Genomic DNA, 24,696 nt, shown 5'->3' with positions numbered 1-24,696 from the left:
AAGAGTGTTGTGAGCAAGACATGAGAAGTCGTTCTTCCGCTCTGCTCTGCGCTGGTTAGGAGTATCGTGTCCAGATCTGGGCACCACATTTCAGGAGAGATCTGGAATTAGAAAAAGTCCAGAGAAGAGCAATACTAGTGATTGAAGGTCTAGAAAACATGACCGATGAGGGAAGACGGAAGGAACTGGGTTTGTTTAGTTTGGAAAAGAGAAGACTGAGAGGGGACATGATAGCAGCTTTCAAGTAACGGGTGTTACAAGGAGGAGGGAGAAAAATTATTCACCTTAATCCCTGGTGGTAGGACAAGAAGCAATGGGGAGCAAGGGAGGTTTAGGTTGGACATTAGGAAAACTTCCTAACTGTCAGGGGGGTTAAGCACTGGAATGAATTGCCTACAGAGGTTATAGAATCTCCATCATTGGAGGTTTTTAAGAGCAGAGTAGAAAACACCTGTCAGGGCCAGGCATGATCTAGACGGTGATTGGTTCTGCTGTGAGGGCAAAGGACTGGACTTGATGATCTCTCGAGGTCCCTTCCCGTTCCATGATCTTATGCTCTAAACCAGGGGTCTCCAAACTACGGCCCACGGGCCGGATGCGGCCCTCGAGGCCCTCTCATCCGGCCCGTGGAGACATTTTTGTCTGGGCCCTTCTTGCCGCGGGGGGGGGCCCTGTCAGGGGTGTGCGGCGTGTATTCACGCCGCGCCGGGGCAGGAGAAGCGGGCCGCTCCGCTGACAAGCGGCCGCGCGGCGGCAAACGGCGCAGGGGGCGGGGGTTAGCACGGGCGGCGTTCCCCCGCCCAGACTGACAGGGCAGCCGGCCAATCAGGGGGCAGGATGGGCGGTGGTGGTAACGCCCGCCCGGCGACGTGCGGGGGAACGTGAACCCCGGCGGGAACTTTAAAAAGGTGACCCCTTCCGCCCGGGGGGGGGGGGGGAAGGAGTGAGCGGTGGCAAGCAGGAGGGGAGGACAGCGTGCAGAGGAAGGGGAGAGCAGGGGGAAAAGCCCCCCCCCCCCCTTCCGGGAGAAACGGATTCGCAGGTCACTGTTGATGTTAGGGACAACAAATCTAAAGCCAGAAATGTCTGCTATTTTGGCATCCAGGAAACAATTTCACCATTCACACTAATACAGGTGTTCATGTGTAGTGTATCAATGTGTTATTAAATAATAACTGAATAAAATAATATTAAATAAATAATTAAAAACAACATCCATGTTTTGATTGTTTTTTATTTGGACCTCAAGTGTGTAGTCGCCCCCGAACTGCTGTTTGATAGTTAATGCGGCCCTCGGGCTGAAAAGTTTGGAGACCCCTGCTCTAAACCAACCTCCTACATGGCACAAGCTACTTGCTGCCTGCGTGCCCAGTATCAGCAGCCTGCTTTGTAAGTGATCATGCCATAACACTGGCTGCAGTAGTTCCGCTTTGCGCTCAGCCAGAGAGGAGGCTAGCCCCACGTGGGCAGTAGTTCTGCTCTTGCTCCTAGCTGAATGTTTCAGTAAAGGTACTTTATCACCTGGCAGGACTGTCCGCACTGTGCAAACTACTAAGGCAGCTGCTGTCATGTATTTTGCTTTTAAAAACACCTTTAAACTGCAGTGCTTCCAGTGTGTTTTAGAGAGTTGATTTGTTTGGGTAAATATTCGTTTGACGCCTGAATTTCCTGTATGTTTAATTAGCCTGGAATTCACAGTGATTTTTATTAAGATTCCTCACTTCACTGCTCGTGTTTTCTTGCTAATAACAATTTTATTTCTCAGTAGGTTCTTGTTACAGTTTAATTCCATTACCCGTTAAAACAGAGGATTTACATTTTCTCTTCAATTAATTTCCTTTCCTCCAGGAATAGCAATTTACTGGATTTGGTTTGTGTTTTGTTTTGGTTTTCGTGTTTGGTTTTTGGTTGGTTGATTTTTTATTTTTTATTTTTTTTTTTAGTAAATTCAGGGTGGATCTTTTGATATTTTTCAACTTTAGTCCCCTTTGTTGACTCACTTTTTCTCCCCAATCTACTGAACTAGAAACATGCTGAACATGCTTAAAACACTTCAGAACATCACAAGCCACATTTTCCGAGGCCTCAGTCCAGCCTTTCGCTGTGTGCAGGACAGATCTCCGGGCCCAGTTTCCCCTTGCCTGTACCTTGTGCAGTAATCAATACCACGACTAGAAAGTGTATGTACAGTACTGCCGGATCAATAGGAGCACGCTGCACTTTCTTTACCCCGAATGGAGTCATTCTGCAGGTCGACAATGAACTGGCTCTGCAATATGTAAATCAGATGTTCTCAAAGTGGCCAAAGTGCTTGCAGACAGTCTTTGTAGACCTGGCCGGTCATGTGGTGCTGACCCTTCCTTCTTGTTCCGTTTGCTTTATTGCATTGAACGCCACTAAAAGGGCTTTAAACCATCAACGACGGGCGTGGGGAAAGTAATCAATACAGAGGCACGGGGATGGCGTGTGCACACGGGCCCGATGGAACGACAAACGGGCGAGGAGGTAGGCTGTTAGATACCATCTATTAAAATGTGAAAAAGTTTGAGACTCCCTGATTGGAGGCCTGATCAAAGTTTGGTTGTGGTGCAGGGAAGTGATGTCATCTGTGTGCACCCATTCCACTTATATTTAACGTATACAAAGCAGTTGTGCCCACGTGTTCTGTCCTTTACAGGGACAGGTGGTAGCGTGCAAAACAGTCCACCTGCTGGAGACTGGCGCCATCTGCAATGCCACGTACCACTCCACAGGAGGTTGCTGAATGAGTCTGTATCTGCAAAAACAACAAGGAGTCCGGGGGCACTTTAAAGACTAACATGTATTTGGGCAGTAGCTTCCGTGGGCAGATGCACGCTGAGGAAGCAAGTTTTAGCCAGGAAAGCAGATGCCCAAATAAATCTGCTCGTCTTTAAGGTGCCACCGGACTCCTTGCTGGTCTTCCATGTGCAGAGTTAGGCTATGGACACACAGAAGCTCTGGTTTTGAACGTTCGGCCTGGCTGCAAACTGCCTAAATCTGGCAGCACAAGGAATTTTAAATGGCTAGTTTTAAAACAGTGACCCCCCGTTTTTTTAATAGTTAATTGCACAAGTGTCCCATAGGAATTACAATGCTTATATTAAATGTAACAAAAAACAGGACTATGTAGCACTTTAAAGACTAACAAGATGATGGTTTATTAGGTGATGAGCTTTCGTGGGCCAGACCCACTTCCTCGGATCTTTCTCAGAAGAAAATTGTCACAACCATATATACCAAAGGATACAATTTAAAAAAAAAATGAACACATATGAAAAGGACAAATCAAATTTCAGAACAGAAGAGGGATGGGGGGGGGGAGGTAAATGTCTGTGAGCTAATGATATTAGAGGTGATAATTGGGGAAGCTATCTTTGTAATGGGTAAGATAATTAATGTCTTTGTTTAATTAATGTCATTGTTTAAACCTAAGTGTAAAGTGCCGAATTTAAGCATGAATGACAGTTCAGAGGATTCTCTTTCAAATGTGGTCTGAAAAGGTCTTTGTAGCAGGATGCAGGTAATCAAGTTGTTGAGACAACGTCCTTTCTGGTTGAAATGGCAAGAAACTGTTTTTTCTTTGTGATCCTATCTGGTATCTGTTTTGTGGGCATTGATCCTTTGGCGAAGTGTCTGAGACGTTTGTCCAATGTACATAGCAGACGGACACTTTCGGCACATTAAATGTAATTACTTTCTAAAAGATAGACTAAGTCGCTCCTTCCCATCTCATATTATTACTGACATCTGTTGCTCTCTATCTCTCTGGTCTGTGTTCAGTATGCGAAGTTGTGAGTGATAGTGCTATTCCAAGCACCCGGGTAAGCTCAATGCATAATGATTCCCTTGTAAGAAAGGAGTGTATTTGTGTGTGGTCTCCTTTGCAGTTCATGCTGTTTGTTCCCCAAAGGGAGGATTCATTTTCTGTGCGGCATCAGAAAGAAGTGCGGCCATATTAAGCAGGCATCTTAATATGAGATAAGAGCAGCTGTAGAAAGAGAGATAAGAGCATCTGTAGAACTTGTTGGTCATGCGACGTCTTTGCTGTTTAATTCCTTGGTAGAAACGAGCCCCGCACACGTGCGCACACTAACACTTGAAACAACTGCCGTGGGGGTGAAATGCAGCAGGCTGAACTGCCTGGAAACAGCTGCAGCGGGGTGGTAACTGTGTCGGATAGTGAAGTCTTGATTCCTCCCTAGAATAGGCAGCATGAGGGAAGCTCATGGCGAGTTCTCAGCTGAATGTTCAGCCGGGGCAGAGGGCCGAAGCTCGCCATTTTTCTGAGAGAGCTGGGGAAAGCAGGTTCCCAGATTCCTGCATCCCGGCTGGCAGTGAAACAGAGCAGCGCAAAGGAAAGGGGACCTCTCTTGTGGGGCAGGAGGGGGATGCTAAGCAAAGCTATGGTGGCTGCTTGGCACCCATCAGTTTTTCGCCATGGGTACCCACGGAGTCGCTGCCTTTGCCTCTAAGACACACTCACAGGTGCCAGCCTTCTTTGGGACGTGGGACACTGCAGCCTGGCCACCTGACCACCCCGGAAGCAGCCCCTCTGCCCTCGCAAGCCCCCAGTGTCGTGTGCGTGTTCCCTCAGACTTCTCACTTCCCTGTGGGTGCTCTGAGCATCTACGCCATGGCAGGCAAGCAAGGAACATAGGCTCAGTAAAGGGATTTCTTAACCACAGATGCAAGCACTAGATGGTTACAGATGTGTCAGATAGCCGTCCTGCCATTCCCCTCCTCGCCCCCCACCCCCTCTGAGCTCACGACTTGGTTAGCATTTTAGGCTAGAGATAGAGTCCCTCGCGCCTTACCCCTCTCCAGCCTCAGCAGCTGGCGAGTGGCAGTGGATGACTCTCCCTCAAAGAAGCCCTCTCCGTAAATCCCATCTCAAACCCTGTTTGCCCTGTACCCCAGCTGGGAAATTGTCTCCATCAATATGAGTCTCACGTGAGGAAGAAAACTGGTGTCCCCCCGTGGAGGGGCAATTCTTGGGTCATTGAGAGGTGATGACCCTGTAGCTCTTATCGGCTGTCCTCTCTGGAATTGACTGATCTTGTCCAGTCAGTTTGGTTTTTCAACACCGACCATGAAACGGCAGGCAGGGTACAACATGGAGGCCACAAAACAGAATGGGCTGTTGGATACAGACCTATCCCACCCTGTCACCCCCAACTAGGAATCTGGAGCAGAGAAAGACAGCCCTGTCCCAGTAATCTCGGCGGGGCGGGGGTGGGCATTAGACCAAAAACCAGTCGTGTATGTAAATCTGGTTTCTATCCCCCTGCTGGAATAATCAGAGGCCGCCACAGCCTGAAGTCTATGATCTCCACCATCACCCTAGGCAATGATAAAACAAATCCGGTCCAAAGCAGGCACTCCTTCCACCCTCTAGTACAGCAGCTTTGGCAATATATGCGCCAGCTTGGCTTGTGACCCCGCTACGGTGCACTTGAGTCCCACCGAAGCTTTCTGATGATGCTGCAACAGCCAAAAGCAAGTCTGTGCCCAGAAGACAGGATGTGAAGTGCTACTTTCTGCTGAGGTAGTAAAATGTTGGGTTCTGTCAAGTCCCAACATCCTGGTTCAGGTAACGGTGGGAAACCTTTCTCTGAAGTGGAGCATTCATTGGCTTTGACAAAAGGATGAAAATGATGCCCACGTCTCTTTTCCCCAACACCAGTTGAATCCGATAATTAAACGCTCATGCGTGTATTGTCTTGCTTGCTGCCGTTCGGCCATAAGATTGCAAACTGAGCTTTCAACAAATGCTGGGAAATATTTGATATGAAACATAATCACAGAGACACAGCCTGTAGCAATAGGGGGTTTTCTGGTAGGAAGGTACCTTTATGGGATAGTTGTGATCGCATGGATTGATCACAGGACTTGTAAGAGGAGAACTGAATACTGCTCCTGCCTCCTATATACAACCTGCCTTTGAGTCGTCACTTAATCACCGAATGCCTTGGTTTCTTCGTTTACAAATGGGAGTTTTCATGTTGCTAGTGGGGGTTACTAACGGGCTTGTTATACCCTACCTTGTAAAACACATCGAGATCGAAGGATGAATAATGCTGTTCTAATGGGATGTATTAATTCTATACTCGGATGCTTCTGCAAAAAATGTGTTTTTAAAGGAAAGAAAACATTTAGATAGAATCCTCTCTCCATGCCTCGTCCATGCAAATCGCTGCCGAGGCTATCACAACGTCCGATAAAATGCCAATGCATGCGTCAGTTGCTATTATAGAAGGGAACCAAATGCATGGGACTGTATTAAGACCAACATTATGATTTCAGATGTAAAACCCCAGGTAGGCACGTCTGCGTCGAGGCTGTTCCAGAACCGGTTAGCTCAGTCCTGCTGAGGCTACACATTCACAAAGCAATATATGGAAGGGATTGCTATCCCATCTGATTGCTTTGAGGGGATTTTTTAAACTGTAACTGACACTGGGCACTGCTAGGAAGAGAACACTGAAATGAAGCGGTGGCCTTTGAATACAATCCAGCACTATTCCCCTACTCTGTTGTTAATTAATTATTAGCCAGAGTATGGCTCCCACACAGGCCCTGTTTTGCTTCTGCTTGATCCTACATGTTCCCAGTCATGCTGTGGAAGTAACCATGTTCTTACCATTGGCCAGCACATGAGGAAAGACACCATGGTAAATTCACCTCTAGCAGGCTGGGAGCGAGCCATTAACAGGCCAGAACCGGGTGGGTGTTGCCCAGAGAGGGCAAGAACTAACTGTCCAGGAAATGTACGATTCCGTGCTTGTGCCAGGCAGCTTTACATGGGAGGGCTGCTGTGGAGTTTCAGAGAGATCTTAATGTTGTTCTCTCTAGGTGGAATCCCGGGGGGGTGCTAGTCACAGGACTTCTGCCTGTTCCCTCCCCGGGGGAGTTCCCCTACCTCTCCTGGCAAAAGAGAGAAAAAATTACTCTCTTGCATGTGACTCTTCCCCACAGTTGCATCCCCATGTGGTATAGCATCCGTGTGAAAGGAGAAGAGGGGTTGGTACAAAAAAATAAATATTTAAACATACATGTGTGTAAAAAGAATCCCAACTATATATGCAATATGATGGAGACTAATTTAGCTATAACTACTCAAGAGAGACATCTTGGAATCATTGTGTATGGTTCTCTGAAAACATCCACTCAGTTTGCAGCGGCAGTCAAAAAGCAAATAGAATGTTCAGAATCATTAAAAAGGGATAGAGAATAAAACAGCAAATATTTTATTGCCTCTATATAGAACCATGGTATGCCCACATCTTGAAGACTACGTACAAATGTGGTTGCCTCATCTCAAAAAAGATGTACTGGCATTGCAAAAGGTTCAGAAAAGGGCAACAAAAATGATTAGGGGTTTGGAACGGGTCCCATATGAAGAGAGGTTAAAAAGACTGGGATTTTTCAGCTTAGAGAAGACTAAGGCAGTATATAATAGAGATCTATAAAATCAAGACTGAAGTGAACGAAGAAAAGTTATTTACTTTTTCCCATAACATAAGAACTAGGGATCACCAAATGAAATTAATAGGTAGCAAGTTTAAAACAAACAAAAGGAAGTTTTTCTTTACACAGCTCACAGTTAACCTGTGGAACTCCTTGCCAAAGGAAGTTGTGAAGACCAGGGTTTTAACAGGGTTCAAAAAGGAACTAGATAAATTCATGGAGATTAGGTCCATCAATAATTATTAGCCAGGATGGGTAGAAATGGTGTCCCTGGCCTCTATTTGTCAGAGGCTAGAAATGGGTGATAGGGGAGGGATCACGTGATGATTCCCTGTTGTGATCCCTCGCTCTGGGAGGGGTGTCTCAGCTGCTCAGCGCATTCCACAAATAAAATCTCAATCTCAGGAATTCGGCAGCAAGGCTGGTTTCTGTGGCCTGCTTCGTTTATCGTATTGAGCACGTGTGGCCCTTGTTGTCAGCCCATTCATTCTGACGCAGTTTCAGCTTGTCCCGTTCAACACACCCGGAGAAGAGCTGGGTGTCACTTCGGAAGCGCATCCCACCCCCATAGCTGATCCATTAAGAGAGAAGCTCACCCTTGTCTCTCTTTCCAACCGAGATACGCCTGCGTATTCAGTAACGATTCCTAACTTGGAGTCTGCTGGAGTTGCGGGCAGGGGAGAGGAGCACAGTTAGCAGCGAGAAGCTTTGATCATTTCGTTTCCTCTCAAAGGCATTTGAAATCCCAGCCTCAGTCTTTAGTTGGTTAGCGGTGCAGCATTCAGACTCTCCCTCTGTCGTTCTCTCTAGTCCACCTGACCCTTCTCTACATCACCGTTGCCAGAGGGGAGTGAGTGAGCCCTCCCGGTTATGTAGCACTCTGCATGCTCCCGGCCTGAGCCAGTCTCTCTTCAGCAGAGCTTTTGAAGCTGCCTCCAGCCCCTTTCTTCCTTCCTCAGCCGTCTCTGGCGCCAGCCAACTTTCCCTGTTGCTATAGTCACGTTTCCTTTCGATGGGGGCGACGAGATTTGGGACCCAGCCAGCGACTGCAGCGCTGCCTTGTGATAGCACAATCCACATGTCACTTCTCAGGTACCCCCACGGTCTATCCTCTCTTGTTAGCTGCTGGTCCCCAGCTTCCAGGAATGCTCATTCCCATTCACTTCTCTGCCTCTTATGCTAAATTCAATCTGCACATGCCGCGCCCATTGAAGTCAACGGTGACGTAGGCCCAGTTCGTCCAGCTCTGAATCCGGCCGCTGGCTCTTTTTAAACGTGACAGTCAGTGGCCTTGTAAAAGAGCTCAGTGGCTCGCAGATGGCACTGGGGGTGTAGAAATTCCATGTCATTAGTTAACTGGTAAAACATTCTGGTTAACCGATTACACAGAGCGTGTGGAGAGGCTGCTCTATCCTGGCTGGGCTGGAGTGGGCGCTGCTCCAGCCCCTGCTGATTAACTATAACCGGTAAGCCTTACCTTGTAAGGGGGATACTAACCAATTAACCATCCACATCCTTCATTGGCACTTCTTTGAGAGAGAGTTCGCTGCCACACGCAGAGCAATGGCTCCTTTTCCCTGGTGCTCCACCTGCCACACGGAGTCTCACGGGACGGCCGGGGAGCGGAATCCCGTTCTGGGCATGTGCAAGGTCCATGGTAACCAAGCAGCCAACGCCCCGTCGTGCTTGCTGCTCCCCTGCCATGCAGCCATGTCTCCCTACGGAGAGCCTGGGGAGGGGGCCGTGGTTGTCTCCCTGGCATGTTGTTTCCAGCTGGAGGGAGGAAACGGGAGCTGGTGTTTAAAAGCAGCTCCGCCCTTGCTGATGAAAACTTGCCACCTGCTTCTCCTCCCCTCTCCCAGCACTGAGCTTTTGACAGCACAAGGCTTGTGCTCAAGGAGCTGCCTCTCTTGGAGCATGCTGGTGTTAAATGGGGGGTTCGTGCAGCCTGGGGACTGGTCTGACCTCACACTGGCTTGCCGTGGAATTAAAAATGGCCACCTGAACTGTAGCCAGACACGACCGGCTCGCCCCAGGACGTGCATGTCGATTCGCCTCTAGGCTGATCTCTGATGTGCTGCAATTGACCTGATTCTTGGATTTCTATATTTAGTTGCATCCTTTCTCTTGGGTACCGAGTTCAGTCTCCCAGCAGCCTGAACGGCAGCATGGGTGCTGTTTGGTGTCGTGTCTCCGGTCCGAGTCCCGTTGGTAGCACATAAACGTGTCTCTTGGAGAGAGAAACACCACCTGGTGAGAATGAAGCAGCTTGGTCCCAAAGCTGCCAAAGGGAAGGGCACGCTGTGGGTGACTCTCGCGCAGGCCCAGTAACTATGGAAACGGGTGATAAATATGCATTATAGTTGAGGGATAATCCCAATCCAGAACAGCAGATCTGACCGCCCCCAAAGTGTGAGGAAGTTGGATCCTGATTTGCATCCCGACACTGTGAAGTGGCCTCATCCCTGGTGTGTTTTGAAAAGAAAAATTTCCCTGTTGGATTCCCTCCAGAATAAGCCATATCCTTGTCAGATAATCCATTCTTGCATTTCTTTGGGATGTGCCAGATCACGCTGGTGACTAAATCACATTACCTTCAGAAAGTGAAATGGATGGGTGGTGGCAGTGAACACAAAAGAAATACCTAACGGTCCGCTTGGCAGGCAAAGGAGGTAAAGGGGGTTCAGGTTCTATTCCCTACCACTTACAATTGCATGGACACCTGTGGAATGAAATGCATCTCCCCTGAGCAAGGGAGGTTGAGGTTGGACATTAGGAAAAAGTTCCTAACTGTCAGGGTAGACAAACACTGGAATAAATTGCCCAGGGAGGTTGTGGAATCCCCATCTCTGGAGATATTTAAGAGCAGGTTAGATAAATGTCCATCAGGGATGGTCTAGACAGTGCTGGGTCCTGCCATGAGGACAGGGGACTGGACTCGATGACCTCTCGAGGTCCCTTCCAGTCCTAGTGTTCTATGATTCTATGATAAATGACTGACGGGAATCAGCAGATCTTCCGCAACTCCAGCTGTCTTAGTGTTTCTAGCTCGGTGTAGCTGGAAAGCTTGTCTCTCTCACAAGACAAGTTGGTCCTGCCTCGTCCACCTTGTCTCACTAATATCCTGGGACCCACGCAGCGGCAACAACACTGCCTGCATGGTGTTCCCCCTGTGAGAATGCTCGGTGTCCCTGGAGAAAGCAATTCTGTGGTGGGGTTGTATAACATAATGAAATGGCGTGATTTATTCGGCGGTGTTTTGTGACATAACTGGGATACCTTTCCTGAGTAAGGCCTGCCCGTTTCTCCTGCAGTGGTTATAATTTTTCAGCGGATAAGAGGTGTGGGGGGGGGGGTTCCTTTTCAAAATATCTGCGATGCAGAACAATGACTTTGCCCTCCTGTTCTCGGTCTTAAAATTCCCCAGTTCAGACTTGTACAGCTGAGTTCTGTGCAGTAATACAGCCATTATAGAGATGAAAGCGCCCAGTCCTCGTCCCACTGGAGTTTGTGGCAAAACTCAAATTGACTTCAGTAGGAGCAAAATCCTGTAAATCTTTCTTGCTGTGATATTTCGTCTGTTGGTTTCAGTGTTACTGCCTGAAGTAACACTTCTCTCCAGCAGCTTTCGGTCACTCCAACAATCTTTTCTGTTCTCTTTCAGAATGAGAAGGCTTTGGGGCATTCCGTGAGCCGTTCCAGCAACATCTCAAAGGTACCGTATGCCATGGATGACCATTGTTGGTAAATCTGAATTGGTGTGATTTTGTTTTTCCAAACCTGTGTGGAGTATATGCATTTATAATGATGGCTAATTACAAAGGATGCAGGACTCTGTGTGAAAATTGGAATGAGCTGTCTTTGGGACATATTCAGGGTACTGTCTTGACTAGTAACGGTGTTATCCCTGCCCTCCAACCTGGGGTGCCTTTGACGCTGTGTTGCTGCTGTTCCTCTACTCCTGGACTGCTCCCACCTTCCAGCATGGTGCACACAGCCAGTAACACCCAGCCTTTTACCCGCCTGAGTTATTCCACAGGATGACTCCAACATACTTTAGATTTTCTTCTATGTCTCTAGAAGGTATGTCAATATGTTTCCTGTCAATATAAGGTACGTCTTCTATGGCCCCACCCTCTCCTGGGCAATTCGAGCTTGTATAGAGGCTATCGTTTTATGAGTAGACTCAGACGCTGGGGGTTGGAGGGAGACGAATGCAGGTTCCATCACAGCTCCAGAGTGAAACAGAAACCTGGGATTTCCAGACATTGCACCACACGTTTGTGGATTGGCCCACACACCGACCATGATTCATTTCCTCTTTACCCCCTCTCTACATCCCGTGGACCAGATTAGGGGTGTAATGGGCAAGCGGAGTCCAGAGAGAGGGGCAGTGCAGACAAAACCCAGCCGGGCTCCCCGAGATGGTGTGATCCCCAGTGAAGACTTGTGGTAGCCCAGAACAAAGACTCAGCCTTATATCCATACGACCCCCTTCGGTCTCTGTAATGACTAGTTAGCTCCAGCCTCCCTCGCTGTGGTCAGGTTCATTTGGACCAAGCCCTCCCCAGACCCCTCCCTTTTTGGTTCGTTTACAGCAGACTGTTTCATGTCCTTGTGTTGCCGTCTACACGTACTAATCGGTCCCATTCTCTGTTGTACCCACGCTGTTAACAGACACCAATTCTTGAGGATACCCTGACCAGTTGGGAATCGCAGACACAGCCGGATTATTACTTTCACGTGGTCCCCAAGGTTCATGACCTTCTAGCTTTGCCAATTGCAATTTTTTTCCCCAATAGCAGGAATTCCCTTTCCCATGCATGAGGAGCAGATAAGCATGCTGTGTAATAACCCTGCATCGCTTCCTCCATTTTTAATGGCTTGGCCTAATCCATCAATTAGCGAGTTAATTTTAAGATTTAATTTCTTCGTAGCTGCAGATTTTCATAGGGAGACCTGAACTCTTCTGCCACCCAGTGTGGTTGCCACAGGGTCCCTGATGGTTCTATTTACATACATGCCCTATTTCCATACATGCCCACCAGGGGTGCGAACGGGTAACTGGTTAACCAGTTACCCAGTAAGCATTACTCTTAGCTTAATGTGTAAGCAGTTAACTAATTAAACAGGATTTTACATCCCTAGTGTCCATGAGTCCGTTTGGGCCTTACTAAAATGTCATTGTTTAGCTTTAGCAAAATTCCAGACTTGTTGATCTGCCGCCACATTCCTTTCACAGTTTGTTGTTTCAAATAATCGTTTGCCCAACACTTGCGCCGTGCGCGTGCGCCTGATAAAATGCTAGAGCATTCATTAACAAAGAAGTACACCGCAATAACACAGTTGCTGGTTCCCAGTAGGCAAATTCACCCATCTCTCAGTAATATTTAAAACCACAGGCACATGAACTTCTTTTGCTCAACAAAATACATTTGCAGAAGCATTGTGCTGCCTGTAGGGTTGCTAGATGGTTGAAACAAAAATACTGAACCCCCTCTTCCCCCCCCCCAAAAAAACGGGAAAAATTCTGTTGAAAGGGAAAAAAGTGGGAGGAGACCGAAGTTGTAGAGCAAAAAAAAAAAAAAGGACTCTAAGACTTAAGCCTTTAAAAAAAAAAAAGGCATTAAAACAGCATGTTCCCTTTAAGAGTGAGTGCAGGGATAAGAATAGGGGAGTTGTTGAGCACTAAGACCCAGGGGAAGCATTGCTTCTCCTAGGTCTTTTGGCCAGCAGCCATTTTGTGCCGGCAGCCTTGGGGAACCAGGTAAGCATGGGGGCTGGGGTCAGAGGGCTGGGAGTGCTGGGGGTGGAAGGGAAGGCCAGGCACTGAGTATTTGTAGGGTTGCCAGGTTCCCGGCATTTTCACCGCCTGGCTGGGGAAAAATTCAGAAAATACCGGACAGCTCAGGACATCTCAGATGTCCGGTGTTCTCTGATTTTTTTTTTTTTTTTTACCGGACAGGAGGCGAAAATACCGGACTGTCCGGGTGAATACCGGACACCTGGCAACCTTAGCTGCCTGCTAGCTGGCCACTCGCGGGTAGAGTTGAGTTTGTTGCCTACTCCTACACGCTGCTCTCCCCACGACTTACGCCCTGCGCTCAGGGTTACAGTACTAGAGCAGTGCTAACGCTGTAGGAAATGCTTCGCCAGTCTCTCCCTGTGTGTGAGCAAGAGGCTGATGTTGAAGGTCTTTGTATATTGCCAGATTCAGAGCAGTCGAGATGTGCCTGGCAGGTGATTGAGCCGTCTCAGAACCGCTCGTGTTGCAGACGACAGGCGCGGGGTTTTCCATGGCGTTCAGTGGAAGCTGAGTCGGTACATGGTGTGCAGCCACCTGACACCTACTATGTGTCTGTGCTTTGAGCTGGGAGTGTTCTTCCCGCTCCAGGAGACACACCCCGCTAGGTCGGTTTGAGTGTCTGCCGATACGGAGTAGCCACTTTAGCTTCGGGTGTCAAATGTGCACTCGGGGGGCGCGAGCCCGCCCTGTTGCTCATGCTGCCGTGTTGTGCCCTGCTCAGTTGGAACTAGTGCAAGTTTGTCTCCCCGAGCCGGGAATCACACCCACCTCAAGGGGGGCATTCCGCAGGCAGGCTCGCCAGACGTGGCGTAAGTTGGAAAGACTGCCCGCTGTGCTTGTGCATGCAGCGCTGGGCCTGATTGCAGAACTGAATTCCAGCTGTAAATGCCCCCAGTGTTTAGGTGTCATCTGATCTGATGGTTTGGTTGGCTCATAAAACACAGAGAGGAGCCAGCTGCAAAGCTGCACTCTGGATACAAAATTCCCCGCAATTCAGCCCTAGAACAATGGGTGCTATGTAGTCTCAGGATTGCTCGCCGGGTGGCTCAGAGGACAGCGTTTGTCATTCCCACAAGCTCGTACTTTCAGGTATTCAGATTGTTGCATTGTTTAGTAAACGAATCCGTTTTACAGCTGATGCCTGCACTAGTCACACACCGCATGGCAATGAAAATGAAACCCAAAGTCTAGTTTTCTTTGAATTCAAAGCGGAGTAAAGGTTTTCTGCTGTCATCCGGTGCCTGGGTGTTGTTTCATGAATTGTTTGTGGGTGTGAATGCATGTAAAAGATGTATAATATTATACACGTAACTGTCTGGCTTTGGTGGGGTTTGAACTGGACAAGGTTTGTCCGTGGCAGTCTTAGCAATTGAACAGAGCTTTGTGTGGGTTTTGATATTTTCAGGACTCAAACAGGCACTTCCAAAGTATTCAAACACCCATGGATGTCACTGGGAGTTAAGGATGTTGTAGCAATGCGCTAGCGGTCCTGAAAGGCCAAAGGAATCAGTCAGATCTTGCACCCCTCTGTCGATTTCACAGTGAGCTGTGTTACAAACACCACTCGTTAGCAAGTGCACGATTCACAAAGGTGACGATTGCAACTTTTCTGAGAAATGTGTTTGCTATATAAAAACCTGGGAAATCCTGTTTAATTAGTTAACCAGTTACATGTTAAGTTTAACTCATGAACTAATTAAACAGGATGGGCTGGAGCTGCAGTCTGGCGGGGGGGCAGGGCGAGGCCAGAGACCTTGATAGGCAGCTAGCCAGGGGAGTGTGGCTGTGGCCAGGGAAAGGAAGTAACTTTCTGAGGGGATCAGAGAGAGTGAGACATTTGGCGAACAGCAGGGGAGCTGCACCCAGTAGGCCATGCAGCAGGGCCAGATGGACATACTCAGATACAGACCAGCCAAGCAGACCCGAGGCCAGGACGAGCCAGACGCGGTATGGCTAAAAGAGGGAAGGCTGAGAGAGGAAGCCACAGGGTGAGCCTGGACACCCTCCCTTACCCCCCCCCCCCCCCCCACACACACACACCATACGGCTTGTCCCATTCCTGGCCGCTGGAGCAGACACTCCTCCCCCACCATGCAGTACGTCCCATTCCCAGCCGCCGGAGCGCATGCACGCGCGCACACACAGCTTTCCAGAGGAGGTGGGCGGGGAAAGAATTTTTTGTGCGCGGCCATGCGGGAGCGCACCTTAACAGGAACTGTACTCAGCAACCCTGCACCTCATCCCTGGGCAGGGACCCTGCCAGGAGCCGCCTAAGGAAGGCAGGGGAGGGGACGTGGGCGGAGCCTCATGGGGAGATACTGGGGTTTGAGTAGCCTGTTGCCCACCAAGGGGTGTGGCTTTTGTCCAGGCCCCTCCCTCCTTTCAAGCATTCCAGTGACCTCTGTTTGCGTGAGGGAGCACTACTCACTCGAATGGTGTTATGCATGAATTACACTGAGTGCAGGGCCAGATTCTGACCTTTCCAGTGTCTTACATTAATCCGGGTCTTGGTCGAGAAACGCCTTTGGGTAATGGCTGCCTTTCATCGACCATTAAGCAGGGACGCCTCTGCTTCTAAACACAGATGCCTGTTACCCTGAACTGGTCAGTGGCACACAGACACTCAAGGAAGGTTTTTACCGTACTGGTGTTTCAGGGTTTCTGACCTCAAAGAAAGCAATTCTACTAACGAGAGGATGAAATTAAGTCATTAATGAAGTTTGTGTATGAACAGTTACCCTCACATTAACCACAGTGTTTTGCTTTCACGTATCTGATGGAGTTAGAGATGGCTGATGTAATATTTGGAAATACCTCCAGGTCATCTATGTGCCGTGTCTTGGTTCTGGAGGGATAATTTTAAGGCAGTGGGGTTGCTCTCCTTTTACCCTTATTTTCAAAGTCCTTTTATGGATAACTTTTGAAAATGGTAGGACTGAGGTGGAAGTTCACCCTTCAAAAAATGTAAATACATTGTTTTTTCTGTACAGCTTTATCTTTTGAGCAAAGGCGCCCTGTAAAGTATTAAATCATTTTAGGGACAAATAGCAGCCAGTGCAGATGCAAAGCAGGAGCCTAAACTCGCTATGAAATTTACAAATCCATTTAGGCTGATCATCAGCTTGGAACAGATTTAGAAAAGCATATGAATACACACATCCCCTGTAGCCTAGAGCTTTGGTGGATTCAGTGAATGCTAGTCCATAGAAATGCAGTCCAGATTTTTCAGTCATAGAGCTTGCATCCCTTCTGATGATCAAGTCTCGCTGAGAACAGCTGCTCAGAAGTGGTGTTTTCAGGTACCCGAGCCCTGGAAAAGGAGAGGGTTGTGTGTGTCCGAGTGGTTGCCTTTTTAAACACACCTGTTATTTTAGCGCGAGTGGGCAAGTAACTGCTGAAGGAGGCAGGAAGAAATCCATCAAGAGAAGATTAAAATATGTTTGTATATTCTTTTTCTCCGCCTCCAATGCTTGTAAGCCGGGGCTCATGATAATACTCTTACGTATGTCAAATAATCCCTCGGTCTCTGGTGCTCTGCCTTCCCCACGGTAACTTGGTTTATGCGGCTAAGAAGAGCATCTTGTGATAGGAACTGTGGGGCGAGCAGCAGAGCCGGAGTAGAGTTCTCTTTCCTTTTCTACTGCCCCTCAATCCACGACGTGTATTTTGAGGGCCTTTGGAAAGACGAAAGATCCAGTTCTCCCCTGTTAAGAAGGAGTTGCCATCGACGCGGGAAGTCAGACGAGGGGGTGCTGAAAGCTTATGCCCCAGTCTGCTTGGAGACCACCTGTAGTTATGTGGACATAAACACCATAAGAGGCACCACCTGCGAATCAGACTCCCACCTCATTAGGCACTGTACAGATCCACCATGAAAAGCCAGAGACCAGTGTCGGGAGCTTGAATGATAATGGCGTTTCCAGTCAATGTGTGTGTGCGTGTTGCCGTATTCAAAGAAGCTGCCAGTTCATTTCATGCTTCTGAAGGCGAGGCGTTGACGGCCATGTTTTCTAGACTTCCATCACTTTAGTTGCTCTTCTCTGGCCTTTTTCCAATTTCTCCACATTCTTGAAATGTGGTGCCCAGAACTGGACACAAGACTCCAGCTGGGGGTCTCCTGCCGCACTTCCTGTCTTTCCTACACGGTAGACTAGTTCGCTTTTGTGTCCTTAATGATGTAACACCTGCACATTGCAACATAGCCTTTGGTACTTGTGGGCCAGGTTGCTGTCTCAGGATCTGATTTTTTTACTCTCTGTAGTATGCTGCCTTTGCGGTACTTTCTGTCCTGCAGTGTGGTTGATCAAAGTGTTGATTGAAGGGTTCGTTTTTAACTTAGCTGAGTTGATGCAAAGAGAGAATTTTCATTGACCTGTTTCTGTCCATTCTTGGCTTTTGCAGCCGCTTACAGCCCTGCTAGGAGAGTTTTAGGTCTCCACTGATGCAACTCAACTTGGAACAAGACCAGCCTTTCTAACACCAACCTGACTTTTAAGGGGCTCAGAAAACTCCTCAGTAATATTTTATGTTGCGCTAGAGTCTTTCGTCCCAAAGCTCTGCACAGACTATGGGTTCAATGCTGCTTTTGCTGGAAGTTCTGATATTAAGGGCTTGCAGGATTGGGCCTTGTGTGCATCCAGCACCATTGAAACACAGCCTTCTCTGGAGAAGGGAGCAGCAGCCGACCGTCTGGCCTGCATCAGTACCACTCTGTGGTGGAAGGAGGCGAGTCCCTGTTCAAACCGAAGTCACTCTGCCCCTGTCCAGCATCTCACTAAAGAATGTTAGACCCCTCATTAGCATTGGGGATCGCAGATTACGGACCCGGTCATTGGTCCTTTTCCCTCCATCGCCTGGAGCCGGATGGAGCTTCCTGCATGGTTGCTGCCTGCAGGTGCCTAATCAGACTGTACCTCTTGTTCTTCAGGGGCAGCTGTGAAAGGCCCGCCCCACCCAACTTAGCATTTCATGCTCCCAAGCACCAGATGATGGCTGCCCCAGCTGGAGGCAGGGCAGTGATGTCAGGAACGCAGTGAACGTGCCGGGTGCCAGATGGAGATCCTGCCGGGCCGATTGACAGCCAGCGAGATGCATGGCCCATGTGGCTCAAGGCAATGATCTCTCCCGGTTGGTGGTTCTGAACAGATCCCTCCTCCCCGAGCCTGGTTGGAAAGGTGAAAGGAGAGGAAACAGCACCCAGCCAAGACCACACCCTCCAGGCTCCGTGCTTGCCATTTCATTTGTGTCGTTTCAGGGTCCCCCATCAGAGTCCCTTTTCTACACCATTACCTCCCCCGAGAATAACTCTGTGGCTCACCCCTCTGAGGGCTGAATGGTCTCTCCATCCCCAAACAGCCCGTGGAGTAGGTGCAGAGCCTCTTGGCTCCTCCTGCGCTAGGCCCCGAGGTGCTGGGTGTGGACCAAGCCAGTCCTGGGTCCACACGGACACTGCTGAATGTTTGCAGGCTTCTTCGTGCCATGGGAAGCAGAGCCAGGATTCAGCCCTGGATCCAGAACTCATATTGCCAGCGACTTCCTAGAGCTAGTTCTTGAGAGCCTGACGGGTGTTTTGAGTAAAGCGCTGTGTTAAAGCAACATCTGCATTTGAGTGAGAGTGCAACATGCTGTTCTGCTGGGTCAATATTTTGTTTTTAAGAGTTTTCTAAATATGTCCTGAAGTGCTGCCGCATTAGAAAAAAAAATCTCGTTCCTGCACATTTGCATAATTACTGCAGATCCAAATGTCAGCTCCCACACTGATGTGTTGTTGTTTGTTCTTTTTGAAAAACTACAATTACCATACAAATCGCTTTGGAGACAGGAACAGCTGATGTCAGAGAACAACCTGTTTTGAAGTTGATTGCGATGGCAGTAAAACAAACACCAGCATTTCCAAAAATCATCTGGCTCTGTCCTGAACTCTGCTCAGGGTACATAGTTTAGGACTCATTGTGTTGCCGGGGTGTTGATTCTCATAGTATAAAATATCTGAGCTGTGTTCCTCAGGGAAAAGTTAATATAACCAGCCATTGATGATTGTGACGGCGCGTTGGGGGTCCCCCGTCTCCTGCACCCCGAAATGGCACAAACAGACTGCACCAGCCGGTGGACTAGAGGAAGTTTATTGCCTCTCCAGGATACAGCACAGCATAGATGTAATCTGGTCCCAGAGCTGGGCTAGGATGCCTCAGGCCCCCTTGAGATGGGGGAGACTGGGCCCCTATACTCCAGCCCCTTCCCCTAGGCTCTCCTCCATCCTCTCAGACAGCCAGCAACCAACCAACCAACTTCCAGCCCTGCCCCCCAGCCAGGGCAGCATTCCACCTTCCTTTGTTCCTCTCCATGGGGGGTGTCTGGCCATACTGGTTTGCATAGTGACTCATCCTGTTTTGCTGGGTCGTGGTACCCACGGCAGCCAGTGGGGGTTACCCCAGAGCCAGCAGCATAGAAACCAGCCAGGTACCCCCACTACGTCACAATGATACAGTTAATGGTGCGACAAACCAAATAGATTCGGCACGAAGCTTTCTGCGACTCTAATTTTTATAGACAAGTAGTCCTGTGGCCCCTTACTTAGAGACCTAACAAAAATATATAGACTCACGAGCTTTCGTGGGTAAGACCCATGTCATCAGATGAGTTGGAGTGAAAATAACAATCTAAGAGCTATATAACAGCAAAAGTACCTGTCAGTTATAGGACCTGTGTTAATGAAGCTAATGAAGTGGGCTGGATGTGTCCCATTCATAGCTTTGATGTGAAAATGCGGAAGTCAAAGGCAGGGGAAATTGGCTTTGTAGTGCATTCACCAGTTAATGTCTTTATTCAAGCCCAGGATAATAGTGTCAAATGAAATGCCTGCCTTCAGCTTCTCCATTTACATAGCGGGTGCACATCTCTGACTCCGTTGTCTGAAGATTTACAGCACGTCAGAATGGTTGAAATGTTTCTCAGTCACCAGTAAGAAGTGATCCGTGCAGTCTCCAGTGCCGAGGCTCAGGGCTGTCAGTTGCCCACCTCGAGCGGTTTTCCCTCGGTCACCGATCACAACCCAGCATGGCAGATGCTGCGGTGCCGACATTTGAGGTATTGGCACCTCCTCCCCTCCCCCGTGCCTGCCACCACCCCTACACCATGTTGCTTAACGTCGCCCACGCACCCGACGGGGCCTCTGCCTAGAGCTCTGTCCTCTGCAGCACTGTTCCAATGCTCGGCACCCGATGGGTAACCAAGGCTAGTGAGTGGGCCCCATAAGGACGGATCCTGGATCGGGCTTTTGGAAACCCAAGGCCCTGACCACTTGTCGGCATCATTTAAAAAGCCCTGCGGTATTTTCAGTGAGAGTAGGAGTGTTCGTCCCTGTATGCTTATTAAACCCTAATAAGGTAAATACTTCTCCCTGTCTGCTTCCTCTTATGAAGGAATAGGGCATTCTCCCGCCCCTGAACTCTTGTTCTCAGTTTAAAAGTCGCCAGGCTTCACCCCAGTGAAGGCTGCAGTTTGGTGTTAGGAGGTGTGCTCCTCTTCCACAGGTTGTGAGGGTGTGTGCTCGTTAGTCTAATGAAGCTCTTTGACACTCGGCTCTTGTCTCCTCAATGCTCACTCGTAACAGCTAACCCAAGAGCATTGGACATGGTGCAGTACCTCTCCCCAGGCACTGTTTAACACTGTGATTTCTTGTTGCAGGCTGGCAGTCCAACCTCCATTTCTGCTCCTCATAGCTTCTCTCGGACTTCTGTGACGCCATCCAATCAGGACATCTGCAGGTAACGTTGGTTGTTTGTAGCGGGGCTTGTACTAGGACAGATGGATGGAAAAATCCAGCGCACTAGGAAGCAAGCGACCGAGGGTGCCAACTCTAAATGTCCCCTTTGTTTCAGTCAAATACCGTCTCTCGCTGCTCAATGGGATCCACTTCCTGTTTGCTTGCTGTGTTCGCCATCCCCACACTAGCCATAACTCTCGTTTCTTCACTTTGATTCTGCGTGTTCTCTTGTGTAATTGTGTTTTACTTTCTGTGCTTTTATCCCACTGTTCGGCATGCAGTTCCAGTGCAGTGTTTTCTGAATGTTGTCATCACAGTCCCGTGCAGTCTGCTGTTGTCTTGAAAAACCCTCGCTGCCAGAGTTCTCTGACACCAGGGGTCACAGTGACAGTCATCTGTCAAGACACGTTACAGGCCTCCAAGAGAAACTCCCCTGGGCAGGACAGGGTCCCTGCGAAACATGCAAAAGCCCCCCGAGCTCTAAAGTTCTCCAAGTCTCTCAACGACATGGATCAGAAGGCACAGAGCACTGCGGAGGGCTTTCACTGTGGGGAGCGGACGTGCTCTGAAGGCCGACTGACTGCGACCCAGGAGCAGTGTTTAAGGATTAACAGGGCTAATCAGCAAGAGAAGAAATTGCTCAGTCTCGGGCCTTTTTCTTTTAGCAGTTCTAAACGCTCCTACGTGCCCTCGCTTTCCACCAACTACTCGAGCGCCCTGGGAGCAGCCGAGAACCACCGCACAGTGCACATACCTCTCCTGGAGGACAAGGCCGACAACGAGACCTCCTCAAGGGGCAAAAAGCTGCTGCGGTACCTCTTCTCCTTCTCCCACAGCTCAAGCGCCAGCAGCCTGCATAAGTTCTATGAACTGGAGAGCGATCCAAGCCGCTTCCATGTGGCCAAATCCTCCAGCGTGCTGGTGGAGAGCTCGGACTTCTGCTCCGACGACATGGGGGATGACGACGTATTCGAGGACAGTGCCTCGGAGAGGTTGAAAGCCAAGGAGCTGCGGGCACCCCTCTGTTCAGTTGAGAAAGACAGTGACCTAGACTGCCCTTCTCCCCTCTCCGAAAAATTCCCCCCTCTGTCCCCTGTGTCAACGTCGGGGGATGCCTGCAGGTTGGTTTAGAGAACAAGCCTTCCTCCGACCCTTCCTGTGCTCAGTGGCAACCTGCCCTGCTTTCCCTGCCTTTCTGCTCTCCTTCCTTGCTTTAATATGTGCAGTTTGAGGCTGGCTGCTTTTCTGATGCTTTATCAGCCTGATAAGTGGACGCTTCCCTTTGAGTCAATAGGTTCTTTGCAACCCAAAGCAATTTGTTTCACGGCTCCACGTGCCCAGGTGGCGATGTTGGTGCCAAACCCAGGGATATCGGAGAGAATCAGCTACACATATTAAAGGCCACGCTCCGCTTTCGTAGCTTAAAGAGCAATGTGCTTTGCTGACGGACCATGGGCCATTTAAGCGTCGCTTCCCAGATGTGCTCAGTTTGTGGAGGAGTTCTTTAAGCTTTTCTGTTCCTTTCCACATACGGATTCAGAAAGGGCCTCAGGTGACGAGCGTGATCCCAGGGCTCGGGGGTGGCGTTGGGCCGGAACGTGGCCCTGGTGCGTGTCCGTGGGTCGAGCAAGAGGCATGGTCTGAACGCACTGTGCAGCTACAGAAGCTCAGCCAGAGCCGGAGGAGAGAGGCCACAGGAGGCAGCTCCCTAGCTCAGGAGGGCGGGGCCTCTCTCTGGCGCTTAGTGAGAACTGGCACCACCCCCATTCTCTTCCCCCGCCCTTCCCCCACAACAGACACAGCCCCCGCAAAGGCCCACACCGGACCCCCTGCTTCCTGACTTCTTCCCTGTTACCACGAGCCTCCCTAGGGCAGCTCACCCCAGCCCCGTATTCAGCGCACCCCACCTCACCACTGGTTCCCATCCCTAAGCCCCAGAGAAACTTGCCAGCCTGCTCCCCTTCACCGCTTGGTTTCTCCCCCTGCAGGCGGGATGCAGACGGGCAGATGGGTCATAGAATCCTAGAACACGAGAACTGGAAGGGACCTCAAGAGGTCATCGAGTCCAGTCCCCTGCCCTCACGGCACGACTAAGCACCATCTAGACCATCCCTGACAGGTGTCTGTCCAACCTGCTCTTCAATATCTCCAGGGATGGGTCAGAGGAACTCGGCCAACAGTGGGGAGGTGGGATGCCCCAGAAGATACTGGCCCCATCCTCATCAACTAGCTGCCCTCATGCCCTCTCCTCCCTTCCTCCCCCCCCCCCCCCCGTTCTATTCTTCAATTTTTTTTTTTAAAGAACTTCATAAGAAACCCATTCTCAGCCAGCTGGTCCAACAGCCTGCAGAGCCCAGAGTCCTTGTTGGCGGGAGCTCAAAATGGAACGGGACCTTCGGTACCTTGGAGTGGCAACCCATATTGATTGGGAGCTATCGGAGCCTGCCAGGTTGATGCGTAGGGAATAGGGGGAACCTTGCCGTAGCTGTCATCAGCAGCCGTTACTGAGGAAGTGAGATGGGGCAGCGTTTCCAAACATTCCCAGCTTCAGAAATTGTCAGACCGGAGCTTTGCTGCCAGAGTCGATCTCTTAGTAACTTGTACCAGCAATAACCCTCCCCAGAATGCAAGAGCCAGGCCTCCCAGGTTAGCCCTTCATATTCTTGCAGAGTTTGTATGTGTGGTGGGTTTTTTTTTTTTTATTGCAAACCACAGTTAGGTTTTCACCTCTGTGAGCACTCTCTGTCCTGGGAAGTGTGGTCCATGCTGCTTAAATGCCACTCGCAGTAAAGTACTATTGTTCTGGTAGACAAGACGCCGTGTGTGTAATTTCTTACCCCTGTTCTTTCTCTTTTCATTACCAAGTCTCTTTCAGACCTTGTGTGTCTGCCCAGCCAGCTAGAGAGAAGTTGTGTAGCTAGCCGTGTTTGTGCTCAAGTAGTGTGCGTTGTATTTTCTTTCCTTAGTTGGTTTTGCTTGTTGATTAATTTCTTTTTTGACATGGATGTTGTTTGGGATCTGCATTGGTTGACCATGCCTGATCGCAGATGTTAAAAGCCTCCTCTCCGCAGGTTTGGTTTTTCCTCGTCACCACTGTGGTCTCCTAATGGGCTGCTTTGCTTCTGCTACAGGATCTGTCACTGTGAGGGAGATGACGAGAGCCCCCTGATTACCCCCTGTCACTGCACAGGAAGCCTCCATTTTGTGCACCAAGCCTGCCTGCAGCAGTGGATCAAGAGCTCCGACACCCGATGCTGTGAACTCTGCAAGTACGAGTTCATCATGGAGACCAAATTAAAGCCTTTACGAAAGGTAGGTTGGAAGCTGGTTCCAAAGCTGCCTTTATGGAAGCGAGGCTGCTCCGATAAGTGAGTCCATATCCAGATTGCTCAATCTTGTCAATAAATCGCTATTTTCTGCCTGCAAGTGGATCCTGGGGTCTGAGAGCTAATGTGGATTCTTTCTGGTTTCATGCATCACCAGTAATAACAAATCTGCTGTCAGAGCTTAATTGACAATCCTGTTGATGCTGCCCAACCCGGAAAAGAATCAGTTTCCCTCGCCAGTGCCTGTGTTAGCTCCGCAGGGCAAACAGGAGTCAAGGTTTATTATAGTCAGCAGCTACAGCTCTGATTCG

The 24,696-nt window shown here is 49.4% G+C and overlaps 1 protein-coding gene across 4 annotated transcripts in view; it reads left to right on the top strand.

Moving 5' to 3' along the window:
- Positions 1-24,696, top strand: part of MARCHF8 (membrane associated ring-CH-type finger 8) — a 112,142-nt gene that overhangs the window by 75,785 nt on the left and 11,661 nt on the right. For 3 of the 4 annotated variants that reach the window (XM_075935710.2, XM_089780025.1, XM_089780026.1), the window contains 4 exons: positions 11,153-11,203; positions 20,981-21,060; positions 21,341-22,180; positions 24,191-24,371. In XM_075935710.2, coding sequence (XP_075791825.1) covers positions 11,153-11,203; positions 20,981-21,060; positions 21,341-22,180; positions 24,191-24,371 — 1,152 coding nt within the window. The remainder of the gene's footprint in view (positions 1-11,152; positions 11,204-20,980; positions 21,061-21,340; positions 22,181-24,190; positions 24,372-24,696) is intronic. The other variant, XM_075935713.2, reaches the window with a different exon arrangement.

Source organism: Pelodiscus sinensis, chromosome 8, assembly GCF_052426305.1.
Source record: "Pelodiscus sinensis isolate ZL-2025 chromosome 8, ASM5242630v1, whole genome shotgun sequence".
NCBI lineage: Eukaryota > Metazoa > Chordata > Testudines > Trionychidae > Pelodiscus > Pelodiscus sinensis.
Note: the sequence above shows the minus strand (reverse complement) of the source record. Positions and strands in the feature narration are given on the sequence as shown.